Source organism: Bidens hawaiensis, unplaced genomic scaffold (assembly GCF_021521415.1).
Source record: "Bidens hawaiensis isolate Kalapana, Puna unplaced genomic scaffold, B.hawaiensis_p1.1 tig00002123_1, whole genome shotgun sequence".
Classification (NCBI taxonomy): domain Eukaryota; kingdom Viridiplantae; phylum Streptophyta; class Magnoliopsida; order Asterales; family Asteraceae; genus Bidens; species Bidens hawaiensis.
The window spans coordinates 685383-712850 of record NW_027491112.1 but is presented as its reverse complement, the minus strand read 5'-3'; the positions used below and the strand labels follow the sequence as shown (position 1 = coordinate 712850).

At 37.9% G+C, this 27468-nt stretch overlaps 2 protein-coding genes across 2 annotated transcripts; one reads left to right on the top strand and one right to left on the bottom strand.

Moving 5' to 3' along the window:
- Positions 1-5743: 5743 nt before the first annotated feature.
- On the top strand, positions 5744-16983 carry LOC143606003 (cyclin-A2-1-like). The gene is made up of 11 exons (XM_077081923.1): positions 5744-5816; positions 6271-6395; positions 14724-15083; positions 15200-15517; positions 15918-16010; positions 16094-16227; positions 16357-16432; positions 16498-16574; positions 16641-16674; positions 16764-16913; positions 16963-16983. Exons 1-11 carry the CDS (start codon positions 5744-5746, stop codon positions 16981-16983), a joined length of 1461 nt encoding a protein of 486 aa, XP_076938038.1.
- Positions 16984-20417: 3434 nt separating this feature from the next.
- LOC143605216 (putative WRKY transcription factor 40) lies at positions 20418-22897 on the bottom strand. The gene is made up of 5 exons (XM_077081423.1): positions 22097-22897; positions 21924-21989; positions 21588-21851; positions 21371-21487; positions 20418-20903 (listed from the first exon to the last, which is right to left on the bottom strand). The coding sequence occupies exons 1-5, from the start codon at positions 22151-22153 to the stop codon at positions 20640-20642; spliced, it is 768 nt and encodes a 255-aa protein (XP_076937538.1). The 5' UTR covers positions 22154-22897; the 3' UTR covers positions 20418-20639.
- Between the last annotated feature and the right edge of the window lie 4571 nt (positions 22898-27468).

The window sequence follows — 27468 nt, the reverse complement described above, 5'->3', positions numbered from 1 at the left end:
AAGGTCCGCAGTCCTTAACTACGTTGTCGTCTATTATCTGTAACACGTATAAGGCCCACCGTCCCTATCTACGTTTACATCTATCATCTACTTTACGTATAAGGCCCGCAGTCCTTAACTACGTTTACATCTATCATCTACTTTACGTATAAGGCCCGCAGTCCTTAACTACGCCATCACCAGCCGAGTCTATGTCCGACAAAAGCTAGAGGGATTTGCCATCCTAACTTACTATGTCGAACGTAGAACTCACATACCATTCGTGTACCTGTATACACCTACTTCACATATACAATAATTACATCATAGCATAAGAACACCCTAGGCGTTCTTTACATCATTCATTTAACAACCATACCTCTTGTCGATACGTGCAATATCCGAAGATCGTTCATGCCCCGACAAGTATTCATTTGAAATATTCATACATCTTCGATATATAATATTAATACCTTTATTTTTAACCTGACAGTACGCGCAATATCCGAAGATCGTTCGCGTACCGACAAACAATCATTCATATCTATCACACATATCACATATGACATACACTTATCACTTAGGATAAATGTATTAACAACACATCGAGTATGCACACAGCCCCGAAAACATAACAAGGAATGGGGCTAGAAACTCACCTGAATACTGTTACGCTCTCCGTTAATAGTTATTCCCCTCTTGAGCTGTGCACGGCTAACTGTATAATATTTACACGTATCAATTAGCTACTACTACTTATGTTGCGTTTCTATCTTTATATGACCCACAACGAACGGGGGTCCGGGGGCAGCGCCCCTGGTAGCGGGGTTCTAGGGGCGGCAGCCCCTAGCGGGGTCCAAGGGGCAGAGCCCCTGGCTGGGGTTAAGCTGCCAGGTCAGCTTGGAAAAATTTTATTTTCGATAACTGCCTTAACACATTTTCCATTAGGTTTTTAATTTATTTTCTAAACGAACCTCACTTCAGGCGAAGTTAAACCTCGGGCGAACTTGGCTTCAGGCGAAGTTAAACCTCGGGCGAACTTGGCTTCAGGCGAAGTTAAACCTTAGGCGAACTTGGCTTCAGGCGAAGTTAAACCTTAGGCGAACTTGGCTTCAGGCGAAGTTAAACCTTAGGCGAACTTGGCTTCAGGCGAAGTTAAACCTTAGGCGAACTTGGCTTCAGGCGAAGTTATCCTTAGGCGAACTTGGCTTCAGGCGAAGTTATCCTTAGGCGAACTTGGCCGTAGGCGAAGTTATCCTTAGGCGAAGTTACGCTTGAAGGCGAAGTTACGCTTGAAGGCGAAGTTCATCAGGCGAACTTAATCTTGCAGGCGAAGTTGTCGCGCTGCAGATCTGTTTGCCCATAACTCCTTCGTTTCTTAGCCAAATAACTCGATTTTGGTACCCACGGAACCGTATGATCGGTGCCTACAAACCCCAACCATCAAATCGGCCTAAAATCGACGTTTTAGGGGTCCGATTTGGGCAGTTGGGTTTCGGGTCCGGTTAACCCATCCAATCCTAACCATTTTCAGTAATAATAGCTTTGTTAGATTAGTTCTTACCTTACCAACTCAGATCTATCAACAAATCTCGGGTCTCGGCTTCGAATCTAGATCGGTTAGAATGTGTGTGTTTTGAGGGTGTAAGGAGTGTGTGTTAGGGAGTTTGGTGAGAAATGAGATATTTTGGGATTTTGGGGGTATTTATATCCCTGAAATCCCATTCTCATTTAACCTATCTCAATTAACCCAAGTCCATAACCCACTTCCATTACCCGACACTAGCCCGACCCATACCAACTCCTATTCTTTTATTTATTTCCTGATAACCCGAGTAAACTTCCCATCTATTAATAAGTAATATAATTAATATTACCTTTGAAATTTCGGGATGTTACATTATATATATGTTGTGCCACAAGATATGAATTAATAAGTAACAAACAAGAATTAAAGAAGGTTATTGCTTGATTATTAAGAACCTTAGAGGTTAGAGATATGAACTTTATTTGGGAGAGAAAGAAGATGAATGAGCAAAGAATAATGAAGATGATGGGGTTGTTTATATAGGGAAGGAGTCAAACTTGTGTTCCTTGTTTTATATCAATACTTGCATGTGTTTTTTTTTATAAAAAAAGGTTTAAATAATACAATCTAGTAACAAATCCAAAAGGTAAGAGATGATTATGAAACATAAAAATCCAACAATTTATATTAGTGAATGATTTGGTTTACAAATCGGGTCGGGTTTTGATACAAATACAAATACAAAAAAGATCGAAAATGACGAATGTTACAGTCTTCCCCACTTTAGGAAATTTTGTCCCGAAATTAAGAAGAATCCGTAATAAATAAGTGCGGGTACTTTTCCTTCATCTCGTCTTCTCGTTCCCAAGTAAATTCAGCGCCACGCCGTGATTCCCAACGGACGTTAACTAAACGGATGCGGCTACATTTGGTTCGTTTCTCATCGCGGTCCACGATTTCAACGGGTTTTTCGATCATTTGCAAGGTTTCATCGATACGTACTTCGTCGAGAGGTATATGGAGGTTACCTTCGGCTAAGCACTTTTTGAGGTTTGAGACATGAAAGGTGGGATGAACACCGGCAAGTTCTTGCGGTAAATCGAGTTTATAAGCCACTTTTCCAATCCTTTCGAGGATTTTGAATGGGCCTACAAAACGGGGTGCTAATTTGTCTTTCTTTCCAAAACGGACTACCCCCTTCCAAGGGGATACTTTGAGAAGGACAAAGTCGCCAACATTAAACTCGAGAGGTTTTCGCCGTTTGTCGGCATAACTCTTTTGGCGACTTCTAGCAGCAAGGAGATTTTTGCGGATTTGATCGATACGATCGGTAGTGTCTTGAACCATCTCGGGACCGATGATTTGGGCTTCACCAATCTCGTTCCAACAAATCGGAGAACGACACTTACGACCATAAAGAGCTTGTAAAGGAGCCATCTCAATGCTAGAATGATAGCTATTATTGTATGAGAATTCAATAAGTGGGAGATGAGCATCCCAATTTCCACTAAAATCAAGAACAGAAGATCGAAGCATATCCTCGAGAGTTTGGATTGTACGTTCGGATTGGCCATCAGTTTGAGGATGGTAAGCGGTACTAAGATCGAGGCGAGTGCCCAAAGCTTCTTGAAGTGATTTCCAAAACGGGATGTGAAACGAGCGTCACGATCAGAAATGATGGTCAAAGGAATACCATGGCGGCATACAATCTCACGAACATAGATTTGAGCGAGTTGTTCAACGGAGTACTTCTCGCGGATCGGGATGAAGTGAGCCGATTTGGTTAATCAATCAACAATGACCCAAATGCTATCATTTTGCTTTTGAGTGGGAGGCAATTTGGTGATAAAGTCCATAGCGATGCCTTCCCATTTCCAAACGGGGATAGGAGGTTGCTCGAGTAAACCAAAAGGTTTTTGATGTTCGGCTTTAACCTTTGAGCAAGTAACACATTTCGAGACATAAAGTGCTACGTCCTTTTTCATACCCGGCCACCAATAAATAGATCGAAGATCTAAGTACATTTTATCCGCACCGGGATGTACGGAATATCGCGACATATGAGCTTCGTCGAGAATGAAAGTACGAAGTTCATCACGATCGGGAACCCACAAACGATTGAGGAAATAAAGCAAGCCATCGGGTTTGGTTTCAAGTTGAAGTTCGGCTCCACATGACATTTCATAATACATATTGCCTTCATCAGTGGAGGTGCATTGGGCTCGATAGATGCGATCTTGGAGATCGGTTTGAATGATGATGCTATGAAGCAGAGTGGATTTAACATTAACTTTACGACTAAGGGTATCGGCTACAACATTTGCTTTACCGGGGTGGTAGCGAATTTCGCAATCGTAATCACTAAGTAATTCGGCCCATCGACGTTGTCTCATGTTGAGATCTTTTTGGTCAATGATGTGTTGTAGACTTTTGTGATCGGTGAATACAACATATTTTGTGCCATAAAGATAATGTCTCCAGATTTTGAGAGCGAAAACGACGCCACCAAGTTCGAGATCATGAGTCGTATAATTCTTTTCGTGATCCTTGAGTTGCCTTGAGGCATATGCGATAACTTGACCGCGTTGCATGAGAACGCAACCGAGACCTTGGTTGGATGTATCGCAAAATACCACAAAGTCGTCGTTTCCATCGGGAAGGGTTAGAACAGGAGCGTTGCAAATCATATGCTTTAGAGTTTGGAAAGCTTCTTCTTGTTTCGGTCCCCATTTGTAAGGTTCTCCTTTATGAGTTAGTGTGGTGAGGGGTAACGCGATTTTAGAGAAGTTTAGAATGAATCGCCGATAATACGCGACCAAACCAAGGAAAGATTGGATTTCCGTGGGTGTGGATGGAGTCTTCCAATCTTTTACGGCCTCGATTTTGGCGGGATCAACATGAATACCTTTATCGTCGACGACATGACCCAAAAATTGAACCTCTTTTAACCAAAATTCACATTTGGAGAACTTGGCATAAAGTTGTTCTTTTCTTAGGAGATCGAGAATGGAACATAAATGATGTTCATGTTCGGCTCGGGTTTTGGAGAAGATAAGAATGTCATCGATAAAAACAATCACGAATTTGTCCAAGAATGGTTTACAAACATGGTTCATGAGGTCCATGAATACCGTGGGTGCATTGGTTAATCCGAAAGGCATAACCAAAAATTCGTAATGTCCATACCGAGTACGAAAAGCAGTTTTAGGAATGTCATCTTCATGAACATGCAATTGATGATAACCCGATCGAAGATCGATTTTGGAAAAACAAGTTGCGCCTTGAAGTTGATCAAAGAGGTCGTCGATGCGAGGCAAGGGGTAACGATTTTTAATGGTGAGTTTATTGAGTTCACGATAATCGATACACATGCGAAACGAGCCATCTTTCTTTTTCACTAAGAGGACGGGAGCGCCCCAAGGAGAAGAGCTTGGACGGATAAAGCCCTATCGGAGAGTTCTTGAAGTTGGTTCGATAACTCTTGCAATTCCAAAGGAGCTAAACGGTAAGGAGCCTTGGCTACGGGAGTCGCGCCGGGCACAAGGTCGATTCGAAATTCAACAGGACGAACGGGTGGAAGACCGGAGACGTCTTTGGGAAAAACGCCTGGAAATTCACAAACAACGGGAATGTCTTGAATCTTCTTTTCTTTTGGATCTTTCACCACCGCTTGGGCTAGGAATGGAACGTACTTTTGGCGCAAGTACTTACGAGATTGAGATCAAGACATAAGGTTGAGTTTCTTGGGGATCGTTTTGCCAAATACTTTGAGAATTTTGCCATTGACGAGCAGGATACGAATGAATTTGTCATAACAAATGACTTCGGCACGGTGCAAAGCTAACCAATCCATGCCTACTATGATGTCGAAGCTTCCCATTTGCATCGGGATGAGGTCGATCGAGAACTCGTGCTTGCAAAGAGTGAGGATACAATCGCGAATGGCCGAATCGATGATGATGGAATTTCAGTTGGCGACTTCGACAGAAAAGGGGCGAGAAAGTTTAGTGCGAGATACGCCAAGAATAGATTCGAATTTAGAAGAAACAAAACTACTATCAGCTTCGGTATCAAATAAAATTGAAGCTAAATGTTCATTTACAAAAAACGTACCGTTCACCACATCGATGGCAACTTGAGCTTGGTTGGCGTTCATCATAAAGGCACGCCCTTGGTTGCCGTGGTTAACTTGTTGAGCCGGAGGAGGTGGGAGAGCTTGCATGGCTTGCAGGTGTGATGGAGGAGGAAGGGCTTGCATGGCTTGGATCGGTTGAGTGGGAGGAGCCAGAAGTTGCGGGATTTGGGGTTGGTAAGTTTGAACTTGGTAGGCTTGGGTTTGATAGTAGGGTGTGGGTATGATTTGGGCTTGGTTAACAAGAGCAAGTCGAGGACAAGCATTGCGGAAGTGATTCGGGTCTCCACAATTGAAACAAGCTCTAGGTTGAGAAAGAGTGTTTTGAGCAAAAGGAGCGGGACGATTTTGGTTGGATGAGGCATACCTTGGTGGAGCGGGTTGCCCACGAGAGGCTTCTCGACACACGTTGTTAGTGTGACCATAGCGGTTACACTTGGTGCAGTGGCGACAAGCAGAGTAGGAGGGATGATGACGTTGAAAAGTGTTACATAATGGGTGCGGGCCGGAATACGGTTTTCGGTTTTGGAGTGCGTGGGATTGAGATTGAGGTTGTGATGGGTGGGTGACAGCATAGTTTCGGTAGTTTGGTTTGATTTTCTTTTTGGTGTGGTGGGTGGAATTGGAGCAGTTGATGGCTTGAGGTTGTGGGTCGACTTTAGCTTGAGGGGTTGGTTCGGGCTTACTCTTGTCACTCGTTTTCTTGATGGAGAGGTACCGTCTTTGACATGGTTTTCAGAAAGAGCACCGGCGAAGGTAATAGCATCATGAAGGGTTTGCGGGCCGCGACTCATCACCGAGTCGCGGATTTACATAGGCAAACCTCCGACATACTTGTCAATAGCCCTTTCGAGGGGAGTGACCAAGTGAGGAACCAAGAGACTAAGCTCGTGAAAGCGGTTGGAGTAGGTGGAGTTGTCACCACTCTCTTGCTTGAGTTCCCAAAATTCGGATTCGAGTTTTTGAAGTTCATGTTTTTGGCAAAACTTTTTCATCATGACTTCTTTGAGCTTGGTCCATGAGTAGGCCATAGCTACGTCCGCTCCATGGTTGAAAATCTCGCTATTCCACCAAGTGCGGGCGGTATTCTCAAACATGCTAGAGGCATACGTGGTCTTTTTGAGTTTGGGGCACTCACAAAGAGTAAACACACTTTCCATTTTCTCGAACCATTGTGACAAAGTGGTGGAACAGCTCGTACCAAAGAATTGAGATGGGTTGGCACTAGTGAAGTTTTTCAAAGCAAAAGGTATGGGGTTGGGTGTGGTTTGAGCAACGGTGGGTTGGGTGGCTTGGATTTGAGTTATGAGTCCGGGAATCACAGCGGCGATTTCTTTTGCTACCATGGCGGCCATCCGACGACCGGAGCTCGGCTTGCGTAGTTGGCGACGGATTGGAGGCATTTTAAAATAATAAAAGAGAAATGGTATAAGTTTGGGGTAATTGATATAAGTATGAGGGAAAAAGAGTAAATGTAGGGTTTAATGATTGTGAATCTTAGAGTTATGAGAATGAGAATGTTAGTAAAAACCATTTTATACTTACATCAAAAGATAAAAATGTATATATATTTATAAGTTTCAAACTTTTGCCATTCAAAAATTGGAGGTTTTGAGATTTTGAAATTTATATATATAGTCGGGAAAATCGTACATGAAATCACCAGGGTTTGATATCCCGACAAATAAAGTTGTATAAAATAATAGGTGGAGTCGAACATGTGCACGTACCATCGCGTCTTAATTATGTTGTTGTGACTCAAATAACGAAAATAACATATAATAAAAACGGAGATACAACGAGATGTTAAAAACAACTTGTATTTTTAACACCAAAAAATATAAGGAGGCAACCGGAACGCTTGCATTCGACAACTTAAAGTATTGACATGTATAACACGATTCGTAGGCCTAGAAAACGCACACTATAATTCAACCATCCCAGGTAAGTATATCACCTTCGATTCTTGGAATCTTTTTGTCAAATGGTCGTTTCATAGTGTTTCGCTTTCCATGATGGCTACAAACCCGATATAAATGCAACCTTTAAGGAGATCTTAAATAACGGGATCGAAATTAAGTTTGTGATCCATAAAACACAATATAAAAACTAATGTTTTTGCGTTCTAAGGTAAGGATACATTGGAATACTATGAGAGTGTGTGCATGTGTATATTTTTGAAGATTAAATGAAATAAATAAGCAATTAAATGTATAAGTGTAATGAACAATCAAGTAGGGTAACACGTATAAGCAACACGTATAAGGACCCTAAAGCAAAACTATACTAGGCCGTTACGTATAACCACCTATCTTACAGTCTTGGCTCTGATACCAATCCGTCACACCCCGACCAAAGGCTGCGGAACATGCCGGGGTGCAACGTGATTGGACAAATACACAAGACACTATTAAAGTGACAATATTTAATCAACTCATTAATTTCATTCAATCACCAAAGTAACACATATTGTTCATATAAATAACATCAAAACATAAGAAATAGATATTGTTCATTCTTCTAATAACCTAGCGGTATCAAAATAGAATGACGTCTTCAAACTCCAACTCAAGTAATAATCAAACTTGTAACATGCATAAAATAACATTTGTCAACACGTATGTTGGTGAGCAATTTCATAGTTTTGAGCATATATAATATGAGTGAAATCCACAAACGTATATGAGACTATAAATAAAAGCATCAATCATGGTATATAAAACATATGTAAATGAGGATCCTTTCTAATCGGTAAGAATACCGACATACTTTGATAATGAGGCCCTATTCTACTAGCACAAGGCTAAGTAGTTAGGGGAGCGTATGATCATACTTAATGAGGCTCAACAACAACATAAAAATAAACACTCACGCACGTAAAGCATATGAGACATATAACACACAATAGAGCAAGTATTCTAGCATCATATACCCTAAAGTTTGTGGTTTGAGAAATGAGTATAATATAAATCATTTTTGTTTGAATAAGTATGCATGTTACCCCCAAAAGATAAAAGTGAAAACGGGGGATGAAATGTACTCACGTTAACTAAGTAACTTGAAAGATTGATTCGTGAATAATCGGAGATCGGGTTTAACGAGCAAGACCTAGATTAAACGGGTCTTAAGTTAGTAGGTAGTCTTGGAAGGGTTTAAAATAAAATATGACAAGTAAAGTAAATAAATGAAGTTTATGGTTTAAAAATGTAAATACTTGGGAAATTAAAGACATGTTCTAAAAAGTAAGTTTACTCGAAACCGGATCTTGGTATTTCATTCATAATTATTACTCAACCTATGTTAAGTAACTTATGTGGGTTATAATGCACTAATGCAAGACCCTTTGGGTATATGAACACCAAAACAAGGTTTTAATCGAGTGTTCGGATTTGTTAACTTGGGTCTAGATAATTAACTAAACTCAAAGTTAACTTTCCAAAATGTTTTGAGATAACTCAATAAAATCGAAAGACTTAACCAAGTATATAGTTCTATTATGAAGAACCTTAACGTCCGTTAAGTGTGTATTTGGTATCACCGGTACAAGCTTGTTATAAGATCAAGTTGGATACCGACACACCAAGTAAGTTGATAAAATACTTAAAATTAGTTTAAAATACATTCTTGAAGAAAAGATGAGTTTCGATGGCCAAAAACACACTTATGTGTCTTAGGCAAGTGAACTCGGTTTAGTTCGGTTTTGGTTCGGTCCTTGACTCGGAATGATACCGAGGATGGTTGCCACATACCCAAATACCATAGAACTATCAAAATGGTTTTAGAAGTTACAAGGTTCAAATCTTTCATAAACATGTTTATTTAACTATTTTAAACAAAACTAGTAAACAAAACTATTTAAAACAAAAGCTAGTAAACAAGAGTTCGGTCTTGATTCGGGTCTAATCTCGGGATGAAACCGAGACTAGTGACTTCATACCCAACACCATGGAACTCTTTAAACATGAATTAAAACTAAACTACTTACAATATAAACAAAAGTATTAAAGGGAAATAGTATAAACAAGACTAGTAAACAAGAGTTTGGTCTTGGTTCGGTCTTGATTCGGGTCTAATCTCGGGATAAAACCGAGACTAGTGACTTCATAACCAATACCATGAAACTCTTTAAACATGAATTAAAAGCTAAACTACTTACAATATGAACAAGACTAGGAAAGCATTAAAGGATAATAGTATAAATAAGAACTACAAAGAGTTCTCCATGTAGCCTTGCCTTGTAGCATATCACCTCCCGAAGAAGATGAAAGCCGAAGGAAACAAGGGGTGCATATTATATATATGTTGTGCCACAAGATATGAATTAATAAGTAACAAACAAGAATTAAAGAAGGTTATTGCTTGATTATTAAGAACCTTAGAGGTTAGAGATATGAACTTTATTTGGGAGAGAAAGAAGATGAATGAGCAAAGAATAATGAAGAGGATGGGGTTGTTTATATAGGGAAGGAGTCAAACTTGTTTTCCTTGTTTTATATCAATACTTGCATGTGTTTTTTTTTAAAAAAAAAAGGTTTAAATAATACAATCTAGTAACAAATCCAAAAGGTAAGAGATGATTATGAAACATACAAATCCAACATTTTATATTAGTGAAATATTTGGTTTACAAATCGGGTCGGGTTTTGATACAAATACAAATGCAAAAAAGATCGAAAATGACGAATGTTACATATAGGGTTCTGGTCAGACCTCTTGTACCGATCTAACTAATGGGCTGGTAAAATGTTCGGTTATGAAGACATTGCATATGGATAATTGGATGATAGTAACGTAATGCCCACATAACATGAAAAAAAAAAGTTCATCAAAATCTTATGTCTAATGAAAAAATGATCATATGAAGGGTATATGAGATGATGTCTAACAAATCATATGAAATTATAATATGATTGATTCACACATAAAATAATTGATGTGACCATTGACGAGCGTATAACCATTAATCATACGATGTCATATGGGACGCATGACATATACACCGGTGTACACATTTGTATTAATGTGTCTAATGTGAGAAAATATATATAATAATCACGAATCGCAACTAAGCTTTAAAAATCAAACAATCTATCCTAGTTCATACAAACGGCAAGTGTACCGGTCGCGTATAGCAAAGATGAGGAAAGTTCGGATATCGAACTCGAAGACACGTGAGAACGGCTCAGATTATAAACCCCAATCCAAGTCCTACCTTAAAATATTTAATTGATATTATTATTCTTTTATTTTTTTATATTTTATTTTAATTAGTTTAACTAACTTACTTAAGTTAACGAAACTGACAAGAAAAACTTAATGGCACAACGGAGCTCTCAAATATGATGAAGGTGAACCACCCAGGTAAGGTATCTTAACGACTATCAACGACGCTCAGGTGACAACGAACACATAAAACCGGGTTATAAAGATGATCTCACTAGACAATAATTAGGGAAAATAGGTCCCCACGGTCAGTTTTACTAAAGACCCCTAAAAACGTCTAGAAAAGAAGAAAAAACACAGTTGATTTTCTAAGTACCCAATTGATTTATTACTTGGTCCGTATCAAAATCACAAATTCCTCTAAAGCTCGTAATCTTAACAAACTTAAGGAATAAGGGGTAATTCAATATTAAAGATTAAATAATTCGGCTTACAAATTAACCTAATCAACAGCTAGAAAACCGCACGTGATCTCGCAACGGCTAACTAAATCGAATATACCAAAGAGACAAACCACTCCTAATGTCTTGGTCCAACTAAAAGGAGATGAACCATTGAGAAAAACAATTCTAACCTATCAAACCCTATGGTGACGTCTACCACAAATAACCAAAAACACCAAGTAATTAGTCTAACATGCAATCCTAAACAAAACACGAAAGTAATTAATGTAAAGATAAAATCACACGGGGTTTAATTAATATAACATTGAACAACTCAATAGCAATCATATAATAAAATCATAATAATATGAACTTGACACTAGAAAATCAATTATATGTTTGTTACTCAACCCGAAACAATCGTCAACACATCGTCAATTAACCAAACCTAGGTAGTTCTAATAAGTTTAGCTACTCATATTCAATGACGAATAATAAAATAATAATATGCAAATCATATTTTTAATCTTTGAAAATAGTAAAAACATAAACCTGAAACAATAATGATACTCCAAATCGTCTCTTGCGTCTCAATCCAAAAACAGCCGGCACTCAAGAAATAAATAATAATAATTCTGCTGCCTTGAACTTCTCTGATCTCTCGAGAATCAAAAAGTATTCTGCCAAACAAAAACCTTTTTGTGGTTTTTGTCTTCCAGTCAACTCGAATATGTATGCCATCACCACTTTGGTGGGATGGTAAAGGCTTTGGCCTTTTGGTGAGAGGTCCAGGGTTCGATTCCTGGCATTGGCGGTATAATGTAAATAGTAGGAGGAAAACTTGTATGTTCAAAAAAAAAACTCGAATATGTATATATATTATTCTATTCAAAACCCTATCCCAGACTCTTTATTCTTTTTGATCTCTGCGCTCCTCTCCAAGAAAATAATAATACTCTGCCTCCCGTTTGCTGCTCTTCCCAATCATATATATATATATCTTTCTTTTTAACTTTTGCCACAAGTTAACATCTCTAACCTAGAGGCTTCACCGGGTCCATAATTCTTGTCTAGCCCAAAAATTGACCAGCCCAAATTTTAAGATTATTGAAGGAGCCTTGACCAACCATGCATCCATGTTCTACTCTTTATGTGTCTTTCATCATGGTGGGCCTACAATAATAATAATAATAATTCATGAAATTGAGATGTACCATATATTGAATAATAATACTATTAATATAATAATAATAATATTCAACCAGACCAACCCTTTCCTATTTTGTTCTTTTTGTTAAATACTAATAATAATTAAGGAAAAGGAAAACAATGACAAATAAAATTTGTCAAGAGTTTGCTCGTTGGTTTAGTAAAACTGTTCCAGTTTAACTCGTTGACTCTTGAAACCATTAAAATTTGAATATGAGCCATATAGAAATGTTATTCAATAAAAACTAGCTCGAAACCAAATAAAAGTGTATCAAATATTAATATTATTTATATATAATTTAGACCCCATCAGTGTCCTTTGTTGTTAAGTGAAGGAAGCGTTTGAGTCCTAAACACTAAGTGGAGGTGGGGTCTAGCCTAAGACGAAGGAAGCGTGTGGCTTAGACCTTTTCTGTCACAAGACGTCTAGGTAGACGTTTCTCTTAAAATGTCACATGTCAGCAAATCGTTGTTCCGTCTGTATATTCGGCTACTAGACTAAACTTTTACAACCCAGATGTTTCACCTATGTGTCACAATTTAAGCTCTTGATAAAAGACATTAACCATAGTTTATTTGGTGAAACGTGGAAGAAATAATTGTCCAGAAGATTTTCGAAGTTTATACATATACATACAGCCACTATACACACACACACACACCTATTATATATGCCTCTCACTCACACACACATCAGCACAGCACGCATTGCTAGCTACCAGTCTATATGGTTCTCGCAAGATGTACTTCAACGGAGCCCTAGCTCGATTATTCTTTCCAGACTACTCCATTCTTCACCAAATGCAGAGTCAGTGAGCTCATATTTTATCTCATTTTGACAATTGCTGAATGAATAATAAACAAACAAACAAACAAACCCTAAGTTGCTGCCTTGGAGATGATATAATAAAACCTCTATATTTTTAAATTAACGACAATCTGTTACTCTTTCTGTTTTGTTTTGTACTTGATTCATTATTTAACTACTATATATATTAACAGTAGATTTATTTTATTTTATATGTGGCCCTATGGTTTGTTTGTTCTATTCAGATTTCGGTTTTAGCAAGTTTCTATTATCAAGTTTTTTATCTGTTAATTCTGTTTGATAATTTGACCTATTATTGTTATTTTATTTAGGGTTTTGAGATCTACTTTCGGGTGATCCGAAACGGTTTTAAGTTTATAATTATAATTCACCTAGGTTACTCAATTGACTCTTTTAGGAATCATAAAATATAAAAAATGTTTTGATTTTGCCTTTGATTCTAAACAAAATGTGTTAGTGGAAGTGCCAATACATTTTTAATTTTTTATACACCGAAAGAAGAGTTCTGTGTTGACATATAAATGGTTCATTAGTTTATTTGATTTGTTTATCATAGATTAAAAAACCCTTGCTTCTTGCGTCTAGGCCCATTTTTCAGGCGAGGCTTAATAAATGCGCTAACAGTTCCCAGGTGAGCGCTTTAGCATTGTCTACGATAGGAACATGAAAAGATAAAAGCCGAGCAAAAGAAAGGGAAGGAGTGAGATTGAAACTTAGATCTTGGATTGGTCAAAGGAATTACATTCAACATTTCGTCATTCAAGTTTTGGAATTACATTTGAATCTTGACTATTTTAAAACTTTTGGTACTAGATTATATGATATTAAATTTTATCTAATCGCTTTTGTTTATTTATTTGAAGAATATAATTATTATTTTTCATATACAAAATATATTTTTAGTTTTTTTTATTTAAATGTGATTTTTATTCTCAAGCCCTCACTTTTTTTGTGCCTTGAAGTGTGCATATTGCATTTGAATTATTTGATAACTATGTTGTTTATACAATTGGCTTGTTAGTTGGTTTTCAAGAGTGCAATGCAGCAAATAGGAAAGTAAAGCAATTGGACAACAATAATTGGGGATGCTGATTCATTATTATACTGTTGGTAAAGAAAGTTGAGATAGGAACAATAATGATGGATTTTCATATATGATTATTGGTTGATGAGTTTTGCTGCATTACAATAATGTTTAAGCTATATTTTGGAATGACTTGATAGTTTATATGCGGTGTACCTACTTAGGGGAATTATAGATCAGTAACCGTTTTATGCCATATGCTTGCATCAAAACAAGATGGAAAGTTACAGTCACTGCGCTTTTGACATTAGTTTGTTCAAACGTTTTACAATTCCAATTACATACAAGTGAACCGTAATTGTATTTCACAATAAGTATGATAACAGTTACTTAATAACATAATGTGAATGTTTTAGGTGCAGATTTCATGGAAAACAAGTCAATCTGAAATCAGCTACCACCAATCTTCTTCAAGGCAGAGGGACATGGATAAAGAAAATGTACTTGCATCTAATAATCAAGTGCCCACCGGACGAGTTACTAGAGCTTGTGCAAAAGCATCAAGGGCATCAGGGGGTCTGCCACCATTACCTCATGTGGTGAAACCGGATCATAAGCAGACCCTTCAACCAAAAGCCAAAAGAACATCATCAGATAACAAGTCTTCTACTGATGTTGCCCCCATTGTCCGAACCAAGAGACGGGCCGTTCTTAAGGATATCACTAACAATCCCTTTGATTCAAGCAAAACAGACGCCAATGCAAAAAAAGTAAAGGTACATATTTGTATTAGTTAGTATATTAAAAATAGAACATGTTATTTGTCTATGCAATATCAAACAATGACAATTGGTCACAATGAACACGACACAGTCCAAGTTTTTTTTTTTGATTTCCTGATAATGTTGTTTGTTGTCAGGCTAGCAAGCAGGTCAAAAGATGTACTGTCAAGAAGAATGACGGTGTGGCGTTATCTATTTGGGTGGACCCTCAGATTCATAAGAAAAAGGAAAAAGCAGCAGAAAATGATAAAGCAATTCAACCACATATACACAATTTATTGTTTCATAATGCAGGAGAAAGCAAGATTACCAGCAAAGTGGATGCTTCAAATGATCAATCCATTATTGACATAGATCTGAAGCACGAGGGTCCTCAGATGTGTAACTTATATGTTGCAGAAATATATGACAATTTACGCACTGCAGAGGTCTGCATTGCTGTTGACATCCCTTCATCGGTTAATACCTTCGTTGTCTATGAGTTTTTATATATTTATAAAAACTAACCAAAATTCACTAGTTGCAAGGTTTTACTTTTAATAATATATATATTTTTTGGGGTGAAAATATCAGTTTCTGTTACACTTTCTCTACTTAAATGTTCCATTATGTTTATTATATTTTATAGTTATATGCCTATATATGTGTGTGGGTGTGTATTTAGAAGACCTAGACACCAAGAGAAACTCCTTGAATTTTATTAGCCAGTCCAACTACTTGAAATGATACAATATATGCTCACTTTTGCACATTATGTTTTTCTTGTTTTCTGTAAAGGAAATCTTATCTTCTCTCTAACTTATTTGAAGGTACTTGGTTTTTTCACAGCTTAAGTGGAGGCATTCGGTTGATTATATGAAAACAGTGCAGCTGGAGATCACACAAGAAATGCGGAGCATTCTTATTGATTGGCTTGTGGAGGTTAGCTCTGCTTTTATTTGATTGCTTCCTGGAGGTTGCACATGAATGTATGATCAAATTGTTTTTTTTTATATTGAATTCAGGTCTGTGAGGAATATGGGCTAGCTTCAGAAACATTCTATCTTACAGTTGCTCTCATTGATCTATATCTCTCTAAGAAATGTATCGCAAAACGAAGACTCCAATTGCTTGGTATAACATGCATGCTCCTTGCTTCGTGAGTTCTCTTCTTTTTCCTTTATCAAGACACATAAACCTTCTAGAGGTTACTTAAACCGTCCATATTTTTTACGTGCTTGTGAGAAAATTGTCCACTGATAATCTAATCAAATTTATTTTGTTTTAGGAAGTATGAAGAAATTTGCGCTCCACGTGTTGAAGAATTCTGTCTCATCACTGACAGCACCTACACAAGAGCAGATGTATGTTTAGTTCATAAAATCCACATAATAATTTGAATTTTAGTAACCGAGATTTTAGTTAACAGGTACTGGAGATGGAGCATCAAATACTTGATGCATTGAGCTTTCAGCTTTCTGTTCCAACTACCAAAAAGTTCTTGAGGTTGTAGTCCGTATAACATATTAACACCTTTTTTTCAATGCTAAATGCTTCTATTTCATTTTACAGGAGATTCCTTTTGGCAGCACAAAGTTCTTATAAGGTAAGTTAACATAATTATAAATTACTTTCATCAAACAGACTCATGAAACTGAAACAATTGAATGAGCCCATTAACTGTCTTCTATGCAGGCTCCAATCATAGAACTTGAATTTCTGGCCAACTATTTAACTGATTTAACTCAAACTGAGTACGGTTTCTTAAAGTTCCTACCGTCCCTCATAGCAGCCTCGGCAGTATACCTGGCCAAATGGACGCTAGATCAGGATGAAGATCCATGGGTCAGTGTTTATTTGCAAAATATATATATGCAAGTTATTATATTCATAGAATGATCAGAAGGAATGCTAATAAATAATAATACAGTAGTCAAAAAAGTCAACTTGATCATTGAATCTTCTTGCAGAATGCTACATTGGAACATTATACTAGTTACAAGGCAGCAGAGCTAAAAGTTACAGTTCTAGCCCTTCAAGATCTGCAACTTAACAATGCGAGCCCACTTCATGCTATACGCCAAAAGTACACGCAACAGAAGGTAAATGCCTTGTCACATAACTTGATTCATTTAATTGGATTGGATGCGATTGGTTTATGTTCTGATGAATCTTACTTGTGACAGTACAAGAGTGTTGCAACATTAACCTCCCAGAAGCCTGTGACACCGCTGTCCTAGTGTTCGTGTTGCTGATGTTTTGAGTTTTGACATACAACGAGATATTTATCCGCTGGGGTCATTCATTTTTTGGAGCTTCTGTATTTTCTGTTTTTATTGATTTATTTTTTCTCTTTGGTCTTTATTCCATGTTGTAAGTGGTAAGTAACCACATGTTGTTACAAGTTTTGATACTTGTAGTTGTTACCATAATGTCACAACTGTTATGAAAAGCGAGATTTTCTGAAATGGTTTAAGTACACACATTTGATGCAAATATTGCTTCTTTAATACTATTAATCTTTGTAACATAGGTATTGAAATTTCATTGTACCACATGAACCATCTGTGTAATATATTATAAAATATATTATTTTCTTTTTTTTTACCATACAAACTGAAGCATTTGATGCCGAAGACCAATGTCCAAACACTCTGTTGCGGATACTGAAAGGTGCCGTGAATGGGACCGAAGAAACCTGCTAGAATGGGTGACAGGGTCAGGTGCAGGCGAACTCGTGCCAGAAGTGAATGGGGCTTGGGGAGTGGGCAATGGTAAAAGTTAACACTGTAATTGTAAAACTTGACACGTTGTATAATTTTATCTGTGTAATATTGCTTCTTTAATACTATTAATCTTTGTAACATAGGTATTGAAATTTCATTGTACCACATGAACCATCTGTGTAATATATTATAAAATATATTATTTTCTTTTTTTTTTACCATACAAACTGAAGCATTTGATGCCGAAGACCAATGTCCAAACACTCTGTTGCAGATACTGAAAGGTGCCGTGAATGAGACCGAAGAAACCTGCTAGAATGGGTGACAGGGTTAGGTGCAGGCGAACTCGTGCCAGAAGTGAATGGGGCTTGGGGAGTGGGCAATGGTAAAAGTTAACACTGTAATTGTAAAACTTGACACATTGTATAATTTTATCTTTGTGTTCACTACTATTAAATAATAATTTTACTTATTAGTTAAAATAACATACTAAACCTAACTGTTTTAAAAATTGCAAATACTTACAATTACAAACCTTCCAATTCCTTCATGTCGATAAGGTAAACTGACATCTACCTTTATAAATAATTAACTCATAACAGACCGCACATTTTAGAAGATCACAAGTGTTTTCGTTTTGTATTCATAATAAGACTACTGGTTGTAAAGTTTAGGGGACGTTAGGGATTCCTATTTTACCTCCTTATAACTTTTCAATAAGTTACAAAAGTGTAACTTATTAACTTTTCCCTCTCACATCAAAAGCAATTCCAAACACCTTGTTCTTCTTCAAAAAAATTAATAAATTATAAGTTGGTGAAATAAGCAATCCCAAACATCTCCTTAATCAGTTGGAAAAATGGACCGGTCCGATTAATTAACGTAGCCGGCCGAGTTATGACTCGTAAGAGTTACAACATGGGCAACAAACTAAAATCCACTTAACGGGTTTAACTGGTAATTACAAACGATATGTGAAACGAATCATGGATGTATAATTATACAGTATAATTATATATATGATCGTTAACAGGTTTATATTATTATTAACACTTGTTATTAATAATATATATACTTTTTATTTTAAATAATAAACTTATTGCGGGTACCAAGAGACCGATGCATGAACTGGTTGATAACCAACAGGCAAGCCTTATTTGCCATTTGTCGCGCATGCATAATTCAGTCGCCATTTGTAGCACATGCATTTTTTTTTTTGCTACTTGTCACGCGTGCATAATTCAATCGCCACTTGTAGCACATGCATTCTTCTTCGTCACTTGTCGCACATGCTTTTTCATCACCACTTGTCGCGCATGCATGCTTCACCGTCACTTAGCAAACATGCATTCACATCCATACTTTATAAATAGAGAATGTTCATTTGAAGTTAGGGGTGATTTGGGTAACTCTTGAACAAAATAAAACCCCCACAACCACCGGCCGCAACCACTGCCGCCATCGGACACCGCAGTCGCCGCTCCAGTCGGCTGTTTCCGGCCATCGTAAAACCGTTGCCGCATCACATCGCCGCCACTGCAACCCCTCACTCGTGTTCGGTCGTCACCTAGCATAAGTTCGTTGAACCTCGGCATCTCGACCGGTTAGTCATTAACCAAGGTATATCTTTCTCATCACTAGTTAGATTAAATAATCACTATGCTCGCATCGTATTTAACCATGATCCTGTCAGGTTTCGTTTTTGTGTTGATTATTCGTTTATTTTTCCGATGCGTATATTAATTAATATAATTAATTACTATCTAACTTATTGTTAAACCAATTCAAATAGTACATAAATTTTGACTAATTATCACTTAAACCTAACATAATTTTTGGTTCGTTTGTTGAATGTTGTAGACTTTTAGGTTTTTATTGTCCATTTTTATAACTTTCTAAACATTTGCATATTTGAGAAGTTGATAGAATGACATTCGGTCAATGATTTTCGCATAAATTGTCATTATAATAACCTCAGTTAGATGAAATACCGACCATTACTACTTATAACGTTCAAATACAAGCAACCAAACGCTATAGGTGTTAATCAATTATAATAAACGCCAATTGAAACATTTTAAATACAAGCATTAATCAAGCACTAATCTCTAAGAAACTTATCATTTGGTGCAGTCAAAACTAATGTTACCAAGTTTGAATACACGCTATAAGGTACTGATATTGTGTGGTAGATATGGATCTCTTTGTCATGACGAATTACTTGAGCTAATTATATTCAAACTGAAAAAGACATGTTACAAAAAATTTCAACGTCTTTGAAATATTCAAGTTTATATACGTGTTATATGTCACTATCCGATCGAACTTGAAATATCTATTCACATACAATAGTATTCTTGCCATGGCACTTGTCACATGATCCACGCGCGTTCAAGATATGCTTATGTATGACAATTAAACGGAAAGTACTTGGCATTGTATGTTTATATACATGTATAAAATACGTATAACCTACCTAAGGGTACCAACTTTGGCGGTATATATGTTGCGATCGCAACATCTTATCAGAAGCTTATAATTTTAATAAGCAACTTGGTACTTTAGTGAACTATGTGACTAATATTTTAGGATTTGATACTATTAAATTTAATATCTAGTCATTTTATTTATTCATTTATTTGGAATGTTGTAAATGAAGATGGAAACTGATTAATTATGTTCAATGGGATCTCTGGAATTTACGACGAATTATAGTTCCAACTAACAAACCCGCTAACATACTGACAGTCTGACCTAACGATGAATCCTTATTAACACCCTTAATCACATAATTGAAACTTCAAAGAATAAACACTATCTAGGATTCTAGTCCATTTAACATACTTCAGAAGGTTTCTACTTCCAGAATCTTTGAGGAAATGGCAGCCGCAAGCTTTGAAGTAAAATTAGGGTCTTTACTTAGATAAGTAGCCATTTGTTCCACTAAACTTTCATCAAGTTTTGGGGAGTTGAACATTCTTTCACTAGGACTAAAAATCTCACTTTCATGGGCTAAAGCATATGTTGCCTCTTGCATAGTGCTTCTATGGTTGTGTTCTCCTTCATAGGTTACAACTACAACACCATCATCATCCATACTTCTTTGCACCTGAAACCAATGTTGTGTTTAGAGTGAGTCTGTGATAAAGAGATTATCAAACCGACTCCTACCATGACTAGTTAGACATGGAAAACGGGACAGAAAGGGACCCATATATAATATGGCATAATGTGGCAAAACACTGTTTTGGCTCAGCCGTCGTCCAAATTCCATAAATTAGGCGTGCTATTTCGCATTTAAAATTTCCCTAATTTTAGTAATTTTTATTCTTTCATTTTGTTTAGTGTAAAATGCGTAAATCAATGATTCCCTTAATTTAAGCATTTGGTTATGTCTTGAATTTCATAATTTATCTGATATTTGTAATTTTAGAAATTTGGTAATCTTTTCATAGAAAATCCCTATGAAAAGAACTTGTATGTAAGTTTTCGTCATTTCGTAATATATCAATTCCTTCGAGACTTCTTTCTGTTTATCTTTTGTACGTGTTTCTACTCTCGTCATAGAGACGTTACCTTCTTCTTCATCGGGCAGGTCGGTGCCCAAAAGCACTTGTAGTAAGCTCTAGGTGAAGGGTTATCTCTTGTCACCTTTTGTCCATATTTCCTCCATTGATATCCATCCTTCACTACCTTCAAAATCAACAACACAACTCTTTGAACTCATGCTTAAAATAAAAGAGAGTTTATTTAACAGTTAAGCTTGTTTACGAAAGAGAGAAGAGTATAGTACCAGGCTTTTATCGGATGGGTCTATGCGTACATAAACTATTTTAGTTTCCGACCTTGCTAGTTCCTCGTTCAGCCTCTTCCACGAGCTTTGTTGAACTGTGTCTTCGAATTTTCTTTTCCTTGGACTCCACTCTAACTCTTCTTTGTCTTGCATTAGTTTCTTGACTTGAGTTTTTAGAGAGTAATACTTGCCATATGCACTAATAAGTCTCTCCTTTAGCTTTGTATTTTCATTACTTAAATCTCCAACTGAAGGATCATCAGCCTGCAGCTCATACATACACCATACCTTAATATAATTACCAAACACTCCTCACTCATGTAATTAACCACAAACCTCATTTTCGAACGAATGATCGTCGTCATCGTCATCGTCATCATGGCTGAAACTGACTTCCTTGACCTTAATTCACAAGAAGTAAAAAAGGTTAAACTTCAAATGCATATATATGTATGTTTATGTATAAATGCATGCATTGATTAATTAGGTAAGTAATATTATGTACTTACTGGAGGGCCCTCATTTGGGCAAAAAAGACTAAGATTAAGATCTATGGTGGCTGCCATTTGTGCTGGTTTGATGGACTATTCAAATGATTGAAGAAGAAACCCATAAGGGTTGTGAGTTCTTATAGGAAGTAAACTCGAGGATAAGTCCATAAGAGATAAGAGGTCAAAAGTCTTGGTCTTTTTGTACTTATTGGTACATGTGAGTGAAACTTCGAGGAAATGGGATTTTGCTTATTAGGAATTAAATTAGTAGTTGGAATGACTAGTCAAGTTGGATTAAGAAATAGACTTGTATTTGGATTCTTAGAAAAAAAAAGATGATGTGTTTTGAAATATAAATTGACCATTAGGGTTTTTGTCTTGAAATATAGTGTAATTGGATTTTATTTGTGCTACTTAATAGTCTCTAAAATAACAAATCAAATTTCTTTCCTTAGGACTTAAACTCGTGGGATCATTAGATTCTTAAGAGGTTTAGTTTTTGTTACTTGACAATCAGCCACGTAACCCTATAAAATCAAACGTAAGAAGTACGTAGATTACACTAGAAATCATAGCATATAATACGTCATACGAAAACTACGTTTAATTTGTCATGTGGGGTGACATCATGCATGATTGGTAATTGCAAGACAAACTTCCTCCAACTAACTTTCAAAGTATCAAAACAAATATTTTAAAAGTGTGGAAATAATGAACAAATTTTATGGTCTATTATTTATATATTTACATGTTATGTATTTTTAATAAGTATTGATATAAATCAAACAGTAATATATGTAGTTAGGTTCGTGCGAGAAGTGTTTTTTGGTACGAGAAGTGTACGTGAGAAATCATTCTAACCAATTATTCTTTTTATTATTTGTTTAAGTATTTAGAAGAGTATATTTAGCATGTCCGGGTGAGTGAAAACGAGTCTGGTCAACAGATCAATATAAACTAGTGCTAAACAATTGAACATAGTATATCAAAATTAAACACTAAATTACTTAAACATAACTAAATGATTCTTTTTTTCTGGCTGAAAATTTCCATCAGATCACCCGTTTCAACACTCCTCTCCACTTAAACGAAGTTGTGATTATGAACACTAGAAGAGCTCAAACAAAGGATCTTTAGTTTGTGTAAGGCCAATATTTGTGACTTGCGATATCAAATTATGAAACTCATTACATATATTATGGTCAAGTTAATAAGTTATGTTGACTAGGAAACCGGACACGAAACGAGAGCTTCGGGACACACGTTTAGCTTCAACGAGATTAAGCTTCTAGAAAGATATGTATTTGGCTATATATATGACTTTATTTGTCATTTGTATGTGTGCTTGTAAGATGTAAATCACCACCCAAGTAGAGCTCACATTGGGTGGGTCGGTTCTATCTTTTATATATCAAATCTTTTAACTGAAAACGAGATCGTTCATATATCTTATCTTTATCTTTATGTTCGGTCGTTTGATTTACCGCACCCGTCTCGACACGTTTATCGAGAGCAAAACCGCTCGGTGGTTGTTTTGGGACCTACAGTTTGATGGTGTGTAAAGTGATGCCCCATCTTAAAGTTGAAGGTTTGTAGCGCATAATTAATATTGGTATTACTAGAAATAAATTAAATTGTTAGTTTAAAATAAAATCTAAAATTAAGTTTGTTTTGGTGAAGGTGGTATCAAGATGCAAGATAAATGAATTGTAGAAAGTCTTCTACTTAAAAAAAAGGGTCCAGCATTGTAACCATTTATTACGAGTTATGACATCATTTTATATTAAATATATGATGTCATTAACATTGCCTGATTCAAAGCGATCTTTCAGTCAACATATTTGTGAGGAAATTTGATACGACTTAAGTGTAGATTTTTTCGTTTTTTAAGCGATCTCTATATTGAACTCTTGAAGCAACAGGATCCATCGGATAAGATGAGGCTTAGCATCCTGCTTGCTGAAAAGATATCTAATAGCGGCATGATCTGTATAAACAATCGTTTTGGACAAACCAGATAGGACCTAAATTTGTCGAAAGTGAACACCACAGCTAAAAGCTCTTTTTCGGTGGTGGTATAGCTTTCATGTGCGCCATTTAATGTCCGGCTCGCATAGTAGATCGGATGGAAATGTTTATCCTTCCGTTGTCCAAGAACCGCTCCGACTGCGAATTCGATCGCGTCACACATCAACTCGAATAGTAACGATCAGTCGGGAGCAACCATGATTGGGGCGTTAACGAGTTTGTCTTTTAGAAGATCAAACGCCTCGATACACTGCTCTGAAAAAACAAATGGAGCACCCTTCTCCAAAATTTTGGTCATGGGTCTCGCGATTTTAGTAAAATCTTTGATGAACCGGCGGTAGAACCCGGCATGACCTAGAAAGCTACGAATTGATCTCACAGAAGTAGGCGGGGGAAGATTAGAAATGGTCTCGACCTTTGCCCGGTCAACCTCTATCCCCGCACTTGAGATTCGATGACCTAGAACAATGCCCTCGTGAACCATGAAATGACATTTTTCCCAGTTAAGGACTAGGATGGTGTCAACGCAGCGGGACATCGTCCTCTCGAGATTTGATAAACAATGATCGAAGGAACTCCCAAATACGGAAAAATCGTCCATGAACACCTCCATGGAGTCCTCGTTCATATCATGGAAAATGGCCACCATACACCTCTGGAATGTGACCGGAGCGTTACAAAGTCCGAACGGCATACGTTTGTAAGCAAACGTTCCGTAAGGGCAGGTGAAAGTGGTTTTCTCCTGGTCGTCGGGAGCTATCGGAACCTGGAAGTACCCGGAGAAACCATCTAGGAAGCAGTAGTACTGCTGACCTGCTAAGCGCTCTAACATCTGATCAATGAATGGGAGAGGAAAGTGGTCTTTCCTGGTGGCATCATTCAATCGGCGATAGTCGAGGCAGACTCGCCATCCCGTCACAGTCCTCGTGGGAATAAGCTCGTTCCTCTCGTTGGTGACGACAGTCATGCCACCCTTTTTAGGAACCACTTGAACTGGACTCACCCAAGCACTATCAGAAATGGGGAAAATGATCCCCGCATCAAGGAGTTTAATGATCTTCTTCTTTACGACCTCTTGCATTTTTGGATTAAGCCGTCGTTGAGGCTGGACGACAGTTTTGAAATTTTCCTCCATGAGGAATTTATGAGTGCAAAACGAAGGGTTGATACCCTTGATGTCGATAATCTTCCATGCAATAGCCTCCTTGTGCTCTCGTAGCACCCTCAACAACTTCTCCTTCTCGACCTCGGTCAAAGCAGATGCAATGATAACCAGAAGCTTCCTCTCTTCATCTAAAAATGCATACTCAAGGTGGGAAGGTAAATCCTTAAGCTATAAGGAAGAAGGAGGACTCTCGACTGAAGGTCGGTCCATCGGATCGTCTCGTACGATCTCAGCAGACACACCAGATTCAGGGGTATGCGACTCGGTGTCGTCATTTAAGGACTGATTGGTTACGGCAACCATTTCAATCTCCGGAATCTCCCTATCGAGAATCTGGGTGTCGGAGGCAGATCCTCCACAAATTTCGCTGAGAAACTCCCCGACATGCTCCATGATGGTATCAATGAAATATAAGGAGTCATCAGCAGACTTGGGGTGTTTCAGTGACTGTCGAACGTCAAAGGTGACGTTCTCATCCCCAACTCTTAAGATTAATTTACCCTCGCAGACATCGATCAATGCCTGTGTAGTGGCAAGGAATGGTCGGCCCAAGATGAGTGGGACACTATCGTCATCGTTCATGTCCAGGATGACAAAGTCCACCGGGAAGATGAACTTGTCGACACGAACAAGCATGTTCTCGACCACCTCTCGGTGTATTTCACAGAACGATCAGCAAGCTGGATACTCATACGGGTAGGCCTCGGTTCGCCTAGACCCAACTTGCGATACACGAAATACGGCATGAGATTAATACTGCACCAAGATCTGCCAGCGCATGGACGACTGTATTATCACTCAAGATGCAAGGAATTGTGAAACTCCCAGGATCGGACATCTTTTCTGGTAACTTTCTCTGCAAGACAGCAGAGCAACCAACACTCAGAGGAATGGAAGAGACTTCGGCTACCTTCTTTTTGTTCTAAAGAATATCCTTAAGAAACTTTGCGTATTTGGGCATTTGCGTAAGTGCCTCAAGGAAAGGAATATTAAGATGAAGTTGCTTCAAAAGATCAAGAAATTTGGAGTTCTGCTCCTCGTCTCTATTCCTACGGACTCTCCCGGGATATGGGAGTCTAGGTTTGTAGACTCTCGGTGGTGTGCTGGGTAATGGTTGGTTCTCAGCCTGTGCTGAACTTTCGGGGCTGTGCCTCTGATGCACCTTGGCCGGTGGAGATTCCAACTAAATCTCCCCATCTACCTGCTCCTCTACATCTACCTCAGGCTCGTTAACGACTCCTCTCGTCTCCTCTTGAATCACGGGCTCGCTACGTGCCCCTGCAACGCTCCTTGTCGTCACAGCCTTCGTGAACGCCTTCGGAAATTGTTCAGTGTTACTTGGAAGTGTACCTGGTGACCTCTCATTTAGACGACTTGCTATCTCTCCTATCTGACGCTCAAGATTTTGAATTGACGCTCCTTGATTTCTCATGAATGACTCGTGCTCCCGGAATTTCTCTTGAGTTTCTTTGTGACGGGAGTCCTCTCGAGTCATGAGTTGCGACAACATCTGTGTCTGTTGTGCCATCATCTCCTCTAACGTGGGCTTCTTCTCCCCACTACTCGTTCCCTCACCGGAATCCTGGAATAGGCTCTGACGTTGCTGGAAGCCGGACTGATTTCCGTTTCTCCAGTTGGAATTTTGGTTACCTCTCCACCCCGAATTATAAGAATTGAAAGAATGTTGATTTCGGTTTAGATTATTAACGAAGTCGACTGCCTCCTCCTGGAAACCTACGGGGCACTGAACAGTATCATGTCCCCCTCTACAGATCTCGCATAACTTACTTTTCACCTGCAAGTCCTTCACGATCTTTGCTAACGCTTCAACTTGTGCCGCAAGTGCGGTGCCCGTGTCGACCGAATGCATGCCGCGTGATAGGGAATCGACGGTTTTGGTACTCTTAACTGGTGGTCGCTGGTATCCACTCATGGCTAAACCGTTAAACAAGGCAATGCACTCATCCGCATCCTTCGTTGTCAATAGTTTACCTCCTGCAGCTGTGTCGAGCATACTCTGAGTTGCGTACGTTACTCCGTTGTAGAACTTTCAACAACCGCCCAGTCTTGTAGGCCGTGGTTTGGACATAACGCAAGTAGATTTTTGAACCTTTCCCACGCCTCGTAGAAGCTCTCGGTGTCCTCCATCTGGAAAGAATGAATTTGGTTACGCAAACGAGCGGCCTTAGCCGGAGGA

Coding starts and splice junctions, on each gene's coding strand:
- LOC143606003 (XM_077081923.1), top strand. CDS start 5,744: ATGGAGGAGGAAGGGCTTGCATGGCTTGGATCGGTTGAGTGGGAGGAG. Junction 15,518..15,917: donor ACAATTTACGCACTGCAGAG/GTCTGCATTGCT, acceptor GTTTTTTCACAG/CTTAAGTGGAGGCATTCGGT. Junction 16,575..16,640: donor ACTACCAAAAAGTTCTTGAG/GTTGTAGTCCGT, acceptor TTCATTTTACAG/GAGATTCCTTTTGGCAGCAC.
- LOC143605216 (XM_077081423.1), bottom strand. CDS start 22,153: ATGGCAGCCACCATAGATCTTAATCTTAGTCTTTTTTGCCCAAATGAG. Junction 21,488..21,587: donor ACCCATCCGATAAAAGCCTG/GTACTATACTCT, acceptor TTGATTTTGAAG/GTAGTGAAGGATGGATATCA. Junction 20,904..21,370: donor CCTGCCCGATGAAGAAGAAG/GTAACGTCTCTA, acceptor CATTGGTTTCAG/GTGCAAAGAAGTATGGATGA.